This window comes from Bubalus kerabau, chromosome 14 (assembly GCF_029407905.1).
Source record: "Bubalus kerabau isolate K-KA32 ecotype Philippines breed swamp buffalo chromosome 14, PCC_UOA_SB_1v2, whole genome shotgun sequence".
Lineage (NCBI taxonomy): Eukaryota > Metazoa > Chordata > Mammalia > Artiodactyla > Bovidae > Bubalus > Bubalus kerabau.
In genome coordinates, this window is record NC_073637.1 from 36,008,726 (window position 1) to 36,027,006 (window position 18,281).

Sequence of the window (18,281 nt, forward strand, 5' to 3'; positions counted from 1 at the left end):
GGTAAAGATATAGTGGAAAGATGAAATTCTTTCACCTTATAAAACTATTTGTTTTCTTAAAGCTTACTATGATATGCTCTCATGAAAAAAACCTGACATTTAGTTTTGTTGCCTAGCAACTACTATGCTATGATGTAAGCATGAGTGTGCATCTATGCCTAGAACGGCTCAATGACAGCAAGTTTTCTCTGTTTAAATTATTACATGTTAACAGGGAAAAGATGCAAATTCAAACCTTAAGTCTCTAGATTCAAAGCATTATCTCTCACATGTTTAGCACTGAAGTCCTGCTACACAGGTGTTTTGCTCAATGCACTGAATTCTCAGCAGACTATTTTGCAACAGTGAAAATGTGGATTTGATCTTATGAGATAAGACCCGCTGACATCTAGCAATCTGATTTCTGCAATTAATGAGCTTGCTCTCAAAGAGCTTGAGTCATAGCCTTGTGGTTACAGCCAGCATCTCTTTTTAGAAGCCTTGAAAATCTTCCCAAGAGTTTCCACTCTACTTTAAGTCACCCCCAATGTAAGTAATAAACACAGGTATACCGGATTTTCCTAACTGTAATATTTAAAATTCCCCAACATTTCCAAATGAATTTTGTTTCCAGTTCTTTCATCGAATTCTAAGAGTCCACCTAGTTAAGGGTTTTCTCAGCTGCTTCTAAGAACCAAGTAGGAAGCAGCACTCTCTGGCCTTCCAGTGCCTTGTCAACTCTGGAAAATCAGGTTAAGCGTGTTTTCACTTTTTCTCTAAAAATTGTCATTACGTGTTTTCAAGCCAGTGATGAAAGAGAAATAAGCAGGGCCCAACATAGGGTCCTTTGAAGTCTTTTGGTCAGCAGGGTAGTCCCAAGGGCTGAATTTTGTCATCTCTAAAAATAAAGACTGGGTCAGACAATCTTTACATTTTTTTCTGTGTCTCCCTAGCCCCATTATACAGTAGATTTTCACAGAATTAGACTTTCTAAAAATAAAAATCATCTTATGCGCCAACTGGTTATCTTTGCTTTAAAAATCCTAATTTCTTCTATATGTGCAGTGGCTGCCAGTGAAGCAATTCTACAATGGCAATGCTGCAGACCTTCTGGCCATTTGATAATTTTCAATCTCATCATATCATCAGCAGAGTAAATTATCCTGAGAACTGACATAATTTATGTCTCAGGGCTCCTCTGCTTCTTGTTATATATTCACTGAAATTTTTTTCCCCTCATCTTACCATAGCCTACATCCTGAATTTTAATTTTGGAATAGGTATAGCAAAGAATCTGATGCTTAATACTGTACTGGGTTAATAAAATAAGAAAAGTGGGACTTAACAAATTCTAGATACTAGTCTGGTCATGAAAACTCCTAAAGTTAATAAAGAAATGGCAGTTAATCAAGAAGGAGGAGATATATGTACACTCACAGCTGATTCACACTGTTGTACAGCACAAACTAATACAACATTGTAAAACAATTACATATTATACTCCAATTAAAAAAAAGTTGGTCCTCCCAAAAAGAAATGGCAGTTAAGATCACCCATTGCAGTGATGCTTATCTTAAAAGTTCTGAATATTACTTCAATTTTTGTCTTTGTGAAATCAATAATCTAGATTCATGTAGCATAAATAAAAAGTGTAAACCTCCATTTGGTCCTCAAATTTTAGCCTGTATACATAATTATTTGTACTTGCACAGGTGAAAATCTAAGAATTCTGACAGCATTTCAAAACACAATATATCACAGAATTTAACAGGACGTGTGAACATGAGTGCTTGTGAAATGAATGCTCAAGCATTCATTTTTTAATGAACTTTAAGCACTTAAAGTTGGTCAAATTTATATTCTAATCTAGTTAATTTAATTCTACATTATCAATCTGAAAGGTATGTAAGCTGGAAACAGGAGTAAATTTTAGATACATGTTAGTAAGCTCAAGAGGTCAGCAATACTTCCATCTTAAGAGTGAAAAATAAATGTGGATTAGCCTTAAATTATATTCACTTAAAAATGAATTTTGTTTTTTTTTTTAAACTTTTTATTTGAGATTGGAGTTTAGCTAATTAACAGTGCTGTGATAGTTTCAGGTGGACAGCCAAGGGACTCAGCCATAAGTATACATGTATCTGTTCTCTCCCTCAAACTCCCCTCCCTTCCAGGCTGTCACATAACATTGAGTAGAGTTCCCTGTGCTATATAGTAGGACCTTCTTGGTGGTCCCATTTTAAATACAGCAGCATTCACTGAAAGACTAAACGGAATACTGGGAAGATCAACAGCAGGGTGAAATACCTCCAGCATCATCGGCCCCAGTGCGTCCTTGTCAATGACCCCCTGCCCGGTAGACGATACGTCTGACTTCTGCACTTCATCGATGTTGGCAGCTGCTGCTTTCTCTGCAACAAACACGAGTGTGAATTAACTGGTGTGCTATTTCAAGGACAGAGGGACACAAGAACATTTTTATTGTTATGACTTCAAAAAAAATCTTCAGCAGGATCAGATCAGACTGTAAAAGAGTTAGAGAACATCCCCGCTGCCATGGCATGGGAGAAACTGCTGGAAGCGGGAGCCAGAACATTAACTTTTCACCTCCAGGACCTGTGGCTCAGAGCCCCTTTCAGGCTGCCGATAAAATGAGTTTAGAGGTTTCGTGCCAGTCCCCAACAAGCATTTTTTTTGTTTTTTTAAAAGACTGCAAAACTATTATATACTGCAGCACAATTAGGGCTTTCTGCAGACTCCCCAGGCAGGGATGCCTGACTGGGAGTCTGTAGTTCAGACTTCCGGAGAGAAATCAGAGATGTGTCTGAAGGAATAAAAACGAGTCCTGACCACTGTTGCTGCTTCCACGGGACACTCCTGTGGCTTTTGGACTGTCCTATCTCTTGTCACCTTCACATTTAGAATAACCAGAAAGACTGGCCCCTCCCTGGAGGGAGGTGCTTAACGACATGAGGCAGAGAGCAAGACACCCTATCAAGCACTCGGAGAATTTCGATGGCAGCCCTTTCATCTAGTTCAGAGATGCATGGTCTGGGCTCCTGGACTCAAATGGGCGAAGCAACTTCCCTCCAGGCCTGGGAAGACATTCCGTCATGGAAAAGGCTTATGGAAGAAACAGATGCACAGTCATCAACGTATGTGCAAATGGGTTATTTCGAGAACACCAAGAAAAGTTTAAAGCGTAACAAGGATACATCTCAACAATTTGTTAGAAAACAACACAACACAATGTGCCAATTATTTGTCCTGGAATAAATTATAGCCTTGTTTACACTGCATGTTATCTCTGTAATTAAATGCAAGTTAAGAAAACTGTGAGGAAGAGATGGTTGGATGGCATCACTGACTCAATAGACATGACTTTGAGCAGACCCTGGGAGACAGTGAAGGACATGAAGGACAGGGAAGCCTGGTGTGCTGCAGTCCATGGGGTCACAAAGAGTTGGACATGACTGAGAGACTGAACCACAGAGAAAACTGTAAATCAATTCAGTACTCAGAATCAACTTGCTTTCATGAACTTAGCAGACTCTGCTTCTTTTTTTTTTTTTGTAACAGAAGATTTTACACAGTATTTGTGAAAACCTATAAAGGTTAATTTGTACCTGGGAGCCTACAGAAAATAATTAGGAATTATGCAGGCCCTCCAGATCTTGATGGAAATCATCCACATGCATATGTATCAGTGGGAAAGGGAAGAGGGCCTGTGAAGTTCAAGTCTCAGCTCAGCCACTTAGTACAAGTCAGAGCATGTCACTTCAACTTTTGGAGGCCTTAGTTCCTGCCTTCTTGCTTCATGTGCTGTGACAGGAGTAAATGGGATATGTAAAACACACTTTAAAAACCAGAAAGTAAGGGCCTTCCCTAGCGTTCCAGTGTTTAAGACTCTGGGCCTCCCATTCAGGGGGTATGGGTTCAGTCCCTGGCTGGGGAATTAAGATCCCACGTGTTGTGCAGCACAGCTAAAAACAAGGAAAAACAACAACAACCCGTAAACTAACTTAGAAATATAACTTACTACTAGCATATCTGTCTTTATTAGCTCTTCCTGACTGAGTTCCAAAGGCAGAGGTCAGAAGCAGGGAGTATCTGTTTTCTCAGTGACTCTGCGACATTCCTGATTCACCTGCTTAGATCTGAATAATTGTGACTGGCTATAAATAGAGCTGTGGCTTGTCTAATAGCCTTTATAACTCAGCATGTGAGGATGTGCTAGTCCTCCCTTCATCTTTCCTTGCTGCCCTCCCCAGCTCTCGACTGTAGGTCCCTCGCCCTAGCTGCTGGCTTGGTCTTAGCCCAGCTTTTGAGTCATTCTCACCTGGGGCAGGCGGGATCTCAGGTACTCCTCTTCCCCCCTCCCCATTTTTCCTGGAAATTTTTTCATTGCCAAATAACTCCCAAATAAATACATATTGGGGCATACTACCCCCAGCCGCCGTTCACTCTGTGAAGCTGTATATTTCTCTTCAGTTTCTGCTCCCTTCCCCACATCAGTCCAGGGACAGGACCGGCACCATCAGCTGCTGCTTCATCTACTTTTCCTCTAATTTAACAACCCTGCCCTGTGAGGTCTCTGCAGGTTTAGGCCTAAAGGATCCCTGAGTTTTATGACTACTGAATCGCAAAAGTCATGTAATAGGTATTATAAATGTCTCTGTAGTCCCTTTTATTTACTTTTTGTCTTCAGTGTGGTGGCATTCAGGGTGCAGGAGTGTTTAAACTGTGCAGACCGAGTAATCCTCAGCCTCATTTTAGGGCAAAATAATACAAAATGACACTGTTTCTGATAATCCATTTCCAAGTCCTTTGGTAAAAAAACCTGAAGAACAGTTGATATACAATATTAAATCAGTTTCTGGTGTGCAATAAAGTGATTCAACATTTTTATACATCATAGTCCACTTCAAGTTGTTATGCTAAAACATTGCCAATAATCCTTGAATTATATGTTACCTCTGTGTATCTTATTTCCCAAGTCTTTCAGAGACAATCAATATATTTTGTGAGATATTTACATTTTGAGGATCTGATTATCATGCTGAAGACCCCAAAGTTTCCTCAATCCATTCAACATTTTGTGGAATTAAAAAATTCAAACTTGGAAAAACTCAATCATGCAGGTTCCTAAACAGTGACAGACTTTCAGACTGGGGTATCCCAAATGTTCTAGCAATGTGTTCAGGTGCTGAATTTTTGATGCTTATCAGAAAATACAGAGCATGAGATTATCATTTTCTTTCATCTTTAGGAATCTACAGATCATAATTTAGGTTAAGGGCCTAAAATTTAATGTAAGAGATGATTCAGAGGGGGCAAAACATTTTTTGGGGGCTCTACTGGAAAGCCTGGATAAAAATAATTATCATGCTGAAAGACTGCAATGATCAACCATGTCATTTTTTTCCCTCTTTCTAACATTCAACTGATAAATTTTTGAAAGGAGAAAGCAGCAGCTAACAGGCACTCGCAGAGAATGCAGGGCTGGCATGAGGAAAGAGGCCAGAACCCTGTCCATGTGTCTCAGTGTCCTGCTGTGTGTTCCGGTCATGCTTGTGGTACAGGTGGAACGAAGGATCCTTGTGGGATGAGAGGATACATCTTGCTGGGGGCAGGGGGTAGGGGGCATCTACTGAGTCAAACGAGAACTTAGGGCTGTACAGTGAGGAACTATAAATTCAAAGAAGAGATTTTTTTTTTTTTTTAAAAAGGCTGGACAGAGCTGTAAATACTTCACATCCCCTGTAGTGGCGTTGGATTCTGTGGGATACGTGAGTGCATGGCAAAAGCGACGGCTGTGTGGCGTCTGTTTCTGGGGAAGTCTCAGCCTGGCCTCTGAAACCAGTGTTCAGGAATAATGGCCAACAATTTGTCTAAGCTGGAATTTTAGGAATCCTGGACTCAGAATAAAAACAACAAAAATTTTCCCAAGGTCAATCTCAAATTATGTTAGTGTGCTGGCAAAGAAAATTCCAGATGAGGCCACTGAGTATCTGCAAGAGAACTTTTAAAATGTTCAGTGTTCACACAATGCTATTCATATATTTATTCAGAGAATGGGAACTGTTCACTACTCACAGAGTAAATAAATAAGAAAAAAGGGTAAAGAATTTAGGGACCTTCATGCCTGTCCTCACTGAAGAGCTATACATATTTATTTTTATTTACTTTTTGTTAACTTGTCATCTATTCAATTCTGTATTAGATTTGTGCTTTGGCTACTTCTCAATATTAAAATCTCAATAGTATGAAGTGATAGGAAATACATAGAAATATGGCTTTACCAAGGTAATCTGAATCTAAATTAAACTGGCCATGAATTTATGTTATTTGGGTACTTTTCATGAAGTAATTACTACCTCCGTACAAAGTTCATTTGGGCTTTAGAGTCAAATAGGAGGAAGAAAAAACTCCTTTGAGATATCTTGTCATGTTACCCGGACATACATTGGTATTTTGTGGGAGCATTTCAAGAATGAGTATGCTATTTTTATGTCCCAGATATAAATAAGCTTAAATCCTTAGATATATTTATACTTCTGTAAGAACAGCCATTACTATACTAAAACATACTATTTAATATTTTTAAATTAGGCAGTTTTCTCAGTGGTCACAAATTATATTTACTTTTCTATATTTTGCATCCATTAACCATAAAAATATATTCTGTTACAAAAATATCCCTCAGTAAACTCCACAGTTTATTGAAAGATCATCCCAGATCTTTTCAAATGATCAAAACCTTATGAAATCTCATTATTACAGGTGGAACTCTTACACTGAAAAACGAGATGATAAAACTGAACTTTCAGAGCCTACAAAAAGCTTTCTGCTCCGTGCCCTGCTTTCCAGTTCTTCTGCACTTTGACTATTAAGGTTGTTCTTTTTAGGTAAAGAATATGACCTGAGAGAGTGACAGTGAAAACAGTAAGCCTGTCCTTTTCTTCCTCACCCCCTAAAGACAAAAATGCCATGAAATAGCTCTAGGTCTTTGTAATAGCCCAGCGTTACAAATGCAAAGCTCTGATTAAAGAGACTGTCCAAGGATGCGGCCGTCATCTTTCTGCTACTGACCCTCCCTCCTGGGTGGCCGCTCCAAGAGCAAGCCCATCCTTCCTCCATTCACCGGCACTCCAGAAATCCAATATCAATTAATTAGATTTCCAGTTTCAAAGCAAAGAACAAACCCCATCTCTTTAGGGACTGTGTTAAGATGAGTCATACCACAAACTGGGAGAAAATCATTAATGTTATATTCCATACGCTTTTCTTCATAAGTAATTATTACTTACGCTTTCTGTCAGAACAAAAGGAAAGGTGAGTAGGGAAGCGTTTAATCTCTAGATATTTAAGTGATTTACAAATACAAAGTAAAAATTTAAATTTCCTGGTGAGAACAGAAACACACAGAAACTGTGATTCTAGCAAAAAAAATTATATATCCTTGGGAAAAAAAGCATATATAGCTATTTTTAAAGTATGAAGTGATGTGTGTATGTTTCTTAAAGACCTTTACATATTCTGAGAGAACATCATTCATTGATTTTTGGTAACCTAGTGAATCTTATAATATTAGAAGGTCTCATCTACTTGTTAATTAGGCAACTGAACTGAGAACATGCATTCCCAGGGCCTTTCTGAAAAATACGGCCAGAACAGATTCCTGCCTCTCACAGGGACGGCAGCCATGGCCCAGGGGACAGCCACATAATTGCTCTAATTCCAGCAGCAGCAGCAGCGGCGACAACCACGGATGACTTAGAAACCTAAGTGCTATTTAATGTCTGCCCATTAGAGGGACATGGTGATATGGCCATTATTTAAGAGGTTTATGCTCTTCTTCTCTCCCCAAAAAAGTCATCTGAATACGGGACTTCCCTGGTGGTCCAGTGCTTAAGACTCCACGATTCCAATGCAGGGTATGTGGGTTCTATCCCTGGTCAGGGAACTAAGATTCCATGTGTCATAAATACATAAAAAAATTAAAAAAAAAAAAAAAAAAACCATCTGAAGAAGCCATGGAAAACTTGTGGAAATTATCTTTAAAAAGTCAGAATCGAAACAAGTATCGGTGATTCACTCTCAAAAATATATAACCTGAAAAATAACCCATGGTGTATTTTTACATACAGAGAATATGTGAACATTGCCTATGTTTGGATGCCCTGACATGCAACAAGAGTTGAAAAGTTGTTCCCAAGTTTGGTCAAGTATGAGGAGAGCTGCTTTTACAGAAGTGGTGCTATTTAAGGTATCAGCACCTTCAACTAAAAGGGAACCCGATACTTTATGCAGGTTTTGTAATTAATTCCACTGCTCCAAAATGAGTACAATCGCTCACCCAGATACCTATCAATTTTTCAGCAGACTGACGTCAAAGATGAGTCTAATTACCTCCACAACAAATTTTAACACTCGAGTAGGAATACATCCACAATTCCACCTTTTCCTGCATTGAGGATTTCAGGTGAAGCAACAGTCCAACCCAGCAGTGCTGGGACCCACGCCGAGAGTGAGCAGAAGGCATTGGGACGATGACAGGCAGTTTCTGGCCAAGCACTACAGATAAAATATTACAGGGAAAGTGATGTAGCATCTCAAAGGTTCTAGAAGGTAAAACCAGAGAATTATGCATCTGCACCCAACTAAAATTAGAAAAGCTGCCATCTGGCTCCGTGAAGCCAGCAGCACATTCTTATTCATTAGGAAGCATTCTGCTAACATAAAAACACAAGGCCCTTCCTGTGCTCTCCAAATGTGTTTATCTTTTCAACATTAATGCACTATATATCATCGGGCTGCTGAAATCTCCTGCCGTGCATATTAAAAACGCACAGCTGCACTTTCTTTGGGAGTGGGAGGAACTTCGGCTCCAAGTCACCTCCCTATTTTTCTGACTCGGGAGTTTGGTGTTACTGCATCACGCTTTCCCTTTGGCGTGAACAAACGGTAAACTGAACCCATCTGAAGGCTACCTTCCCCAGCCCCCAGCAAAGCCCCCTGGCTCTCTTGCTTCAAGAGAAAGCAACAAGCTTGGTTTCATTTCCATCAATGGAAAAGTGTGGCCGCTGACACGGAACCAACCATCATGCCATAAGTTTGAAGTATGCACGTCCTACTTTGTAAATGAATGTACCACACGGATCAGGAAGAGAAAATGGTAGCCAGAAAAGATTCTGGGTATAACTGGCTAGAGAACGCTTTTGCTTGCAAGAACTATCACTGAATCTGCTATCACCAATGTATCATTTTTTTTGGCACCCCACTTCAATATTACCTATCAATACTGAATGTACTGATAGGTAAAATTGACAGTGGATAACCTTTCATAGTACACCATGCATATATATGACTATTTGTCCAGAATCTTTCTTTTAGATAATCTATACATGTCTATGAGGTAGGACCTTAAATTTAAAGACAGATCCTGAAAGGCAAAGAACAACAAAAAAAAATCCGACACAAAGTCAACCACATTGGCAGAGAAAAGAAAATTGTTTAAATTTGCGGCAACACAGCTTCAGAAGCACTGCAGGTAGATCAACTCAAAGGCAACAAGTACACGTCATTAAACCCAGGCTGTCAGGATTCATTCATTCTCCATTGCGAGAATGTCGGTCTCTGCCTGCATCTTCTCCAGCAATGGAGTATTAAGAGGTGAGGGCAAAACAAAATCCGAGAATTGCTTGGTTCTAGTTAAGTCGAATTCATAGGGCACTGACAGCTAAGGCTTTAGGAGTTATCTGAATAAGGAATGGAGGAATCAGAATTTGCTTAGAAGGTTGAAAGGTGAGATGGAGATCACACAAAGGAAAAAAAAAATCAGTAGGTATGAAAGAGGTGAGAAGTGAGGTGAAGTTTGAATTCAGCACTCATTCAGGATATTTAACGGCAGTCTCTCAAAGGACAAAACTATTAAAAAAAAAGTTTCACTTTTCCCAAACACATATGTTAACTCAAGCAATGCCAACAAAATGATACCACAGGAGCATGCAAAGCTTCTCATAAACGGGTTAAAATACAGGAATTACATGAAAAGTTGTTTCTAACGTCCTTAAGAGGACTTTAGCCTAAGTAGTAGAAATATTCTATCATTATTCTGTTAATTAGCACAGCATAACTCATCTAATTGTCCTACCTTGAATGCGTGTGTGCTCAGTCACTTCAGTCATGTCCAACCCTTTGCAATTCCATGGGCTGTTCTCCAGGCAAGAATACTGGAGTGGGTTGCCATGCTCTTCTCCAGGGGATCTTCCCAACCCAGGGATCAAACCTATGTCTCTTACGTCTCCTTGTATTGCAGGCAGGTTCTTTACCCACTAAGCCACCTGGGAAGCCCCAGTCCTACCTTACACCCTAGCAATATTTATTATCTCCCTCCCCAGTGGCATGATCCTGTTTGAAGGTTTCAGGTACTTTCTGACTCTTCCATCAGCACCAGATGCCCTTCCACCTGTTCTCTTTGAAGACCAATCATTGTTCCGGAAGCTCACAACAATCAAGCTAACCCCTTCCTCTGCTCCTGCAAGGCCTGGTGCCTAACCAGCCCCAACCCCGGGGCTGTGAGATGACTGATCTGTTCCCACAGCTGTCCCTTTCACAGCATTGCTGGCTGTTTGACAATAGGAGAAGTCTTTTACTCCCTGGCTGGCACACAGTGGGTGCTCAATCATGTGTTATTGAACAGTTTTACCGCTGGAGCTAAAATTCAGGATATGCAGAATCTAAAACTCACAAGTACCTCTCTTTAGAAAGAGCTGTTCTGAAGGGCTTCACTGCGTACTTAACATAAGCAGGGGGCTAAGGTTCTGATTTTTGTAGTCCAAGTATGAAGTAGAAATAGGATGAGACAGAAGTGAGACTGTTGGTGTTAAGGGCATCAGGACTATCCTGGTGGAGAATGGGGCAGCATTAGGTGGGGTGCTTTATATTTCTTTCCAGACTCCAGGGATTTTATTAACAAAAACAACAATATAGCACCTTCTCACTGACCAAAGCACCATCTCTTTCCACACTTTAGAGATGAAGAAAAATAAACAGACCAACTTTATTCATCTAGGTAATCTATTATTTAGGAAGTTGCAAGTTGCTCCATTAAAAAAAGGGTAGCTTAGGTATCATGGGAGTTTTTAATCTGATTCAGGGATTTTCCTAGCCATGCTTAGCTCTTAAGAAATTATGAGGCAAGCCAGGTAGATGTCTACAAACCACCCGTTTGCTGGGGACCCAGGATGGAAGAGTGCTTCATCAGATTTCTTGGTCTTCCCACACAGTGGGCTGGGAGAAGCCCTGGCCTCCAAGGAGAAGTTCCCTGAGTTACACAAATCATCTGGAAAGTGAGGCTGGGCAGAGGAGGGCTGACATCCCTGGAGAGGCTGGCAAGGATCTTGTCTTATTTAACTTTGGATACTCAGTGACTAACATGAAACTTACCACTTCAATGGTGTCTGATAAAAGCACAGGGTAGAAAAGGGGGTGTGGAGGGGGAGAGGCTAGGAAACAAAGAAGGACTGGTCTCTTGACATCCGCTTACCCTTCTCACCAATTCCACCACAAGTTCCCACTTCATTCAGGGTTCACAGGGCTCCGATTGCAAGACTCCCTTTCCCTTAGCAGTGGATCTTCAGAGGCATGCCTCTTGTGAGACTGAACACCGGCCTAGGACTCGACCTTCCTTTTCCCTGGGGCCATTCTTCCATGTCCACCCTCGTGCTCCCACTCGCCTGTCACTGACATGCCTCCTGCTCTGATTCACTTTAGGTTCCGCCTGTCAGACCAGCTAGCCGGTCCTCTCCTCACGATTCTCTCCCCTCTGGATATTTTTTCCTTTCAGTTTTTCTCTGCGGACACAAGACCTGATGCCTGTCTCCTGAAGAGACTGGTACAGTGAGTTGTGCAGACCTGCCTCTCCTTTGCCCACTGAGACCCCAACAATCTCACAGGGAGGAACCCACTTCCAGGGGGTTCTGTCTTGCCTGCCACCCCTGGAACCCCGGGCACTCACTTGTGCCTTAGCTTGAGTAGTCATAGGGGAACTTTCAAGCAGCCTTTTTAAAAAGCAGGTGTTCCCAATTTCAAGCACCTAATGCAGGAAGCTGATAATAGAACATAGAATCATCCAATTTAGAGTCCTGAAACATTAAATTATGTTAAATCATATCACCCTAGTAGAGAAAGCACAGCATTGATAACAATTTGGGAACCTTGCATAAATACATGGAGTGGCATGGCTGTGGTTAATCACGGAAGGCAGGCTAGAGGAGGGCATATTAGCAAGGGGTCGAGCCAACTGGATTTCAAAGTGACTGTAAGGTGAGGGCAGTGTCCCTGGTGAGAGGTCTCCAGGGTCAGGGACCAGAGCTAGGGCTAGGGCCCCCAGCATCTACTCCTTGGGTCACAGGGCACATACTGGGCCCATTGTCAGAGGTGGGCTCCAGAAAATCATACTGTCTGCAACCACCAAAATCTCCTGTGGACAAAAAAATCTCTAAAAACTGAAATTTCATTTAGATCCATTCGGCAGATTAATGACTAAGACATAAACAAATCCCAGGTAATTTCTATGTGAATGTTTAGGGAGGAGAAGGAACAACTATTAAGACAATAGATCTAGTCAAGTCCATTTCAGACACTTCGAACAATTACTACAAGTAAAGTGCATCATTTCTGGTGACCGTGAAGCCATCATGCTTGGTTGTTTCTTGTTAGTCCACAAAAATAGAACTTTTGTGATTTTTTTGATCATAAAAATGATACAGCAAGTATCACTTTTATATCACACAGAAACAGAAGTTTAATCTCTTCAAATGTTTGAAACAGCATTTTGATTTGAACTCCTATTTTTACATACCAAAATGTCGGTAGCCCTTGGCCCCCAACTAATCTCCAAGAGGTCCTGGACTTTACGAACTTGGGCTCTGGGGAGAGGGCATAGTGATTAGTGCTGACCATGCAGAGCGACAGAGTTGTTATGAATGATTCGTCTCCTGCACAAAGAGCTGTCACCTTAGGACGGCATCTGAATTGCCCAGACCAAATGTGAAGTAAAGCCGGGTAAAAGAAAGGATCTGACTTGTCTTGAAGGCCAAATGTATGCCACTACAGAATATTTTACAGCAAGGTTTGCCCACACAACAAAGAGAAACTGGATCTGAATTTGCAGATTCCAACACATGTATGCAAAACTTTGATTGTGGAGAACAATCACTGTACCTTCAGTAAGAGATTGAAAGTAAAAGTGCTAGTCGCTCAGTCGTGTCTAACTCTGCGACCCCATGGACTGTAGCCCTCCAGGCTCCTCTGTCTTGCCTCCAGGCAAGAATACTAGAGTGGGTTGCCATTCCCTTCTCCAGGGGATCTTCTGAACCCAGGGATTGAACCCAGGTATCTTGCACTGCAGGCAGACTCTTAACCATCTGAGCCACCAGGGAAGCCCAGTAAGAGATTAGGTGAAAAGAAAAGGACTGGAACGAATTTGGGAAGTAAGTAGATCTTCCTAATTTTCCAAAATAGGAGGTTTCCTTATCATTATCACAGTAACCTAAGTTTAAAAGACATCCTAGAAAAAACCAATATTCACTGTTTCATAATGACGATAGCAAAAGATTTAAATTTGTCTTTAAAGTAACCCTTTAAATACTGTGTGGCATAAAATCTCTCCAATTTAAGCAGGAGTGGCACTGAGTTGTCAACCAGCCTTCCACAACTATTCACGGCAGCAGGCAATTAAATGGAAGACAGGGGTCAGCTTCACGCAGAAACTCATAGGCCTCACCAGGCAGCAGGCGCACAGTGAGGGGCTTAGGAACTGTGGTACCTGCACGTGTGAAAGCCCAGCAAAAGCGTGCACAAGGGGTGACCACAGTTTGCACGATGAAGTTAAAGTCAAATGAACAAAGGTTGACATTTACAGAGATTCCTAAATTTGGTATCCTGACTACCTTTGCCACAATGAAATTCTCTCCTTTCTTTGTATATGGTCTTACGATTCTCCAGTAAATTTTGTATTCTACAGAAAAAAATTTTGTGATGCCGCTGGTAACTGAGCAATTCTCTTGGGTATTATATGTTATGTCCTCTCAAATACAAAGACTATTTAAAGCAGTCAAATCTACTTGCAAGACATTTTAAAAGGCATCTGAAGTCTGACAGGGAATTCCTTGGCAGTCCAGTGCTTAAGACTTGGCACTTTCACTGTGGGGGGGCCCAGGTTTGATCCTCAGTTGGGGAACTAAGACCCTGCAAGCCACATGTGACATGGTGCCCCACCCCCTCAACCCCCCCAAAGTCTGACAATTGTGTTCTCTAACAAAGCTTATGGAAAAGTTTGAGCTACAACTGAAAGATATACACACAGCGAGTGCCATGGCTATTCCCATGGGGAAGAAAAATCCTGGAGAGGTTAATCATGATCGTCTGTGCAGGCCATGGCATATATAAAAGTTAACTAATTATAAATATGAAGAACACATAATAGGAATTAACTTACTCTCTATCAAATTTACTGGTTTAAATTAGCTTCAAATTAATTTTTGTTTTACATGTATTAGCTGTGAGAAAGAACTTTTCCTTACCACTCTACAACCCTTCAAATGATGAAATAAAAGCTTCATTAGATGTACTCATCCTATTTTCACTTTTAATTACCCTGCTTACACTTTTAAATGCTGGGTGATTTAGTATGATACTGTCATCAAGACTTCAGTAAAGTTCTACCCAATGGCATTTGGAAATAGGTTTTACTGTCAACACAGATGAACACTTTGAATCCCAGAAACCTGGTTTTGGAAATCTTGCCTGCCAGGTGACAGCTAACAGTGAGGCGGAGAGAGTGGCTGATTAATGACACACGTGATAACTGGGCAGGTCCGGTGTTGAGAGCTGCAGCGAGAGCAGACCTCGCCTTTCTTCTGTAGACTGAAAGCCTGGACCAGAAGGTGAGCTGTTCTCATGCCAACTGTAATCCACCTGCCTCTGAACTGGCAGAGGCAATATACTGTCTTTGATGTGCATTTTCAAAAAAAAATTTTAACAGCATCAATGGACAGTGGGTTTCCCAGAGACTCGAATGGTGGCAGTTATTAGGGCTGTATTGCCAAGGAAAATATTTGGCTGCATGTGGGGTTTCCTGAGAACAAGTTAGTACATGACCTCAATCTTTTTCCCAGCTTATCATAATGCTGTGAGGCAGTGCTGATTCAGCAAAGCAATCCATAATCGCTTGCAAAATGCCCCTGCCTCCCAGGGATGTTATGAGGCTTAATAAGATAATGTATGTGAAGCATTCTGAGTGCCACAGAAGAAAGGCGCTAAGTAATAATATTATTCTGCATTTATAATTACAAGCAGTCTTACAAAAGCAAGAATCCAATAAACCTGTTTACAAATTACAAATAAAGACGTTAAATAACAGAATATAAAGGACTGTATAACAAAGAAAAATGTGAAATCAGGCATGTGTAAGAAAGGAAACGGACAGACTTCATCAGGCTAAGTCAAGTGAAAACGAACAGGAATAGACAAGTTTGTACTAAAAGAAAATTACACCCCTTTGTGATAAAATAGAAATTGAATCAGAAACTTACAAGAAGGTATTTTATTGAAGTTATCTTGAGACATGGCTTATTAACGAATTAAATTTAGTATCATTTCTATAGCTTTTCTACCAATAAATTTAAATTAAAAAAAATGTCAGTATTAAGAGTAATAAAACTCTTCAGTTATCTATGGTAAAACCAAAACATAAATTTTCACTCTCACTGGGAGAAAACATGAGTGAGTACTCTACCAAATGTAAATTTCCTTCCTTTTCAAATATTGAAATAAGATGCCTTCTCTGCCCCCACCCCTACCCCAACAGCATTAGTCTCTTAGAATGAAAACATTTGTTTTCTGTCTTTCTGGACCAGCCCAAGCAAGGGAACATGACACATGAAAATCCACTTTGAGGCCTTCTTGATCCTGGATCCCAGTTGTCATTTACTCCACGTAATCTTCCTGGAATCTCAGGGGAGCCAATTTTTGTTTTTACACTCTGTTCCTCCAAAACACAGCCATAATATCACTTACTATTCCATATGGAAATCATCTGACTTGACGTGGATCGCCTCATAATTCTCCTGAGGCTGTGGAGTCCTTGAGCCGGGGGCTGTATTTTACATTTTTGTATTCCCATCACTTTGCACAGTCCATGCTAACCCATGCAGACACTCAGTAAGTTTACCTGATTCATGCTCTGGAGAAAGCAATGCAAGGAGAGCTCAGGTGGTCTGGGCAGGTTTGAGGGATCAGCTCCAAGCACACAGATGGTATAAGCCATTTTAGTTTTTAATTTTTCTTTGTAATTTTGTTTTCAAGAAAGCGGTGTTTCATGTTTTTAAGAGAAACATAAGCACGGTCTTAGATGGTGAGGATGCAAAGGTAAAAAAGAGAAGCCTTGTGCTGCTGTGCATGCTTGAGGCACTGCCATGGTGTAGCCGAGGGCCGAAATGGGGTGAGCAGATTGTCTCTCTAAAGTGTTGTGGATTTAGGCAATAAAAGAAAAGTGAAATTTATAAATTTGTCAGTATAAGGAGGTTTTCTTATTTACTAAGCTAGAAGACTAAGCTTATTTGGAGAGTAAAGTTTAGGATACAGCATTGATCCAGATGCTGAAGGAAGAGAAACTAATTATTGAAGATGTTACTAAGATGCCTCCATCACAGACTGAGCGTGGCAAGAGCTGCTGCAATTAACTCAGAATAAACCTCCATCAACATGCCAGGAACAGTCCGCACCTCAGGATGCTAGCAGGGCCTGATTAGCTCTCTGAAGTGTAGCAACCCAAAAGAATTTTGGAAAATAAAAATGTGAACGTTAATGATATTATCCTCCCAGGATAAACCCAATTGCCAAGGAAATTACACTTACAGGTCTCAAAAATACAAGCCGAGAGCATACGCCACAGGAATAAAAATAAAGCTTTCAAAATTTCCAAGTAAACCTACTGGGTGAACTTGAAAAACCTACAATTACCTGATTACAAAGTGAAGTCCATCTATAAGATGGGTTAGGTATCTGTCCTTCTTAAGAAAAGCACGGGTCACTGGTTAGAAGCGTAGCTAAAACACACCAATGTCTGGATCTTTCCTCTTACCCTAATATGAAAACCAGGAGCTCGATTTGAAAACCTCAATTCCCAAAGAGGAGGATTAAGTATAGTACATGGAAAGAACCACAGGGGCTCCTCAGATCAGTATATGAAAGAGAAGCAATGTTAAAGAAATTAGCATAATCAACTTGCATATATAGTATTGTGACTCTGCACAAGAATATCTAATATCAGGTCTTTATAGATCCTGACACCGGATTCATGATCTTTCAGGTTCACCTCCCCCATCCCTACCCTGAGGGTCAATTTGAAAAAAAATTAACTGCTCATAATTTGTAATTTTTTAAAATATGAAAATAGCTTCATTGTGTCCCGTAGGCAACAAATAGGCAGTGAGTGTAGTCTTACAGTTCTAAGTAACTACAGTATTGAGAGGGGCTTCCCAGGTGGCTCTTGTGGTTTCCCACGTGGCTCAACAGGTAAAGAATCCACCTGGAGACCTGGGTTTGATCCCTGGGCTGGGAGGGTCCCCTGGAGAAGAAAATGGCAACCCATTCCAGTATTTTTGCTTGGGAAATCTCATAAACAGAGGAGCCTGGCAGGCTACAGTCCACAGGGTTGCAAAGAGTTGGGACATGACCTAGACACTAAATAACAACTGTATTGAGAAGATGCTTATTGAAGATAAAAGTGTTATGGCTTTGAAGCCACTAAGTAGAGACTAAAGCTGCAGCTGTCTACATGTTTAGCTGGGTAATGTCAATCTATCAATAATACTTCAGTACTCACCTCTGCAAGTGCACAGGGGGCTTCACCCCCATTTCTTACCACCTCCATTTAGAATATTTCCTCTGAAATACTGACGAGCCATACTTCAATTCTTCGTGTAACTTAAGATTCACTATTTATCTATGCAGTCTCTGTCTCGTTAAATAGAATTTAAGAGAAGGGAAAGAAGAGAGAAGAACAGACAGATACAAGTGGAATGGTATGGAAGATCGGGGGACCCACAAGTACCTCCTGTGAGATCGAAAGAGATAAATTTAGGGTTTTTCTAAAGATAAGATGAAATTGGGAAGAGAGACAAAGCTTGAAATAGAGCTTCATGTATATTTCAGAGAACATCTGGAGCACAATTTATTATGAGTTTTAAAGACTTCCTGAAAGTTTGTGACTTCTCCTTTGCTATTTTCAC

At 40.7% G+C, this 18,281-nt stretch overlaps 1 protein-coding gene across 21 annotated transcripts in view; it reads right to left on the minus strand.

Moving 5' to 3' along the window:
* NCOA2 (nuclear receptor coactivator 2) overlaps window positions 1–18,281 on the minus strand; it is a 285,913-nt gene that overhangs the window by 57,084 nt on the left and 210,548 nt on the right. For 19 of the 21 annotated variants that reach the window (XM_055546219.1, XM_055546232.1, XM_055546227.1 and 16 more), the window contains one exon: window positions 2,287–2,390. In XM_055546219.1, coding sequence (XP_055402194.1) covers window positions 2,287–2,390 — 104 coding nt within the window. The other 2 variants (XM_055546238.1, XM_055546237.1) reach the window with 2 other exon arrangements.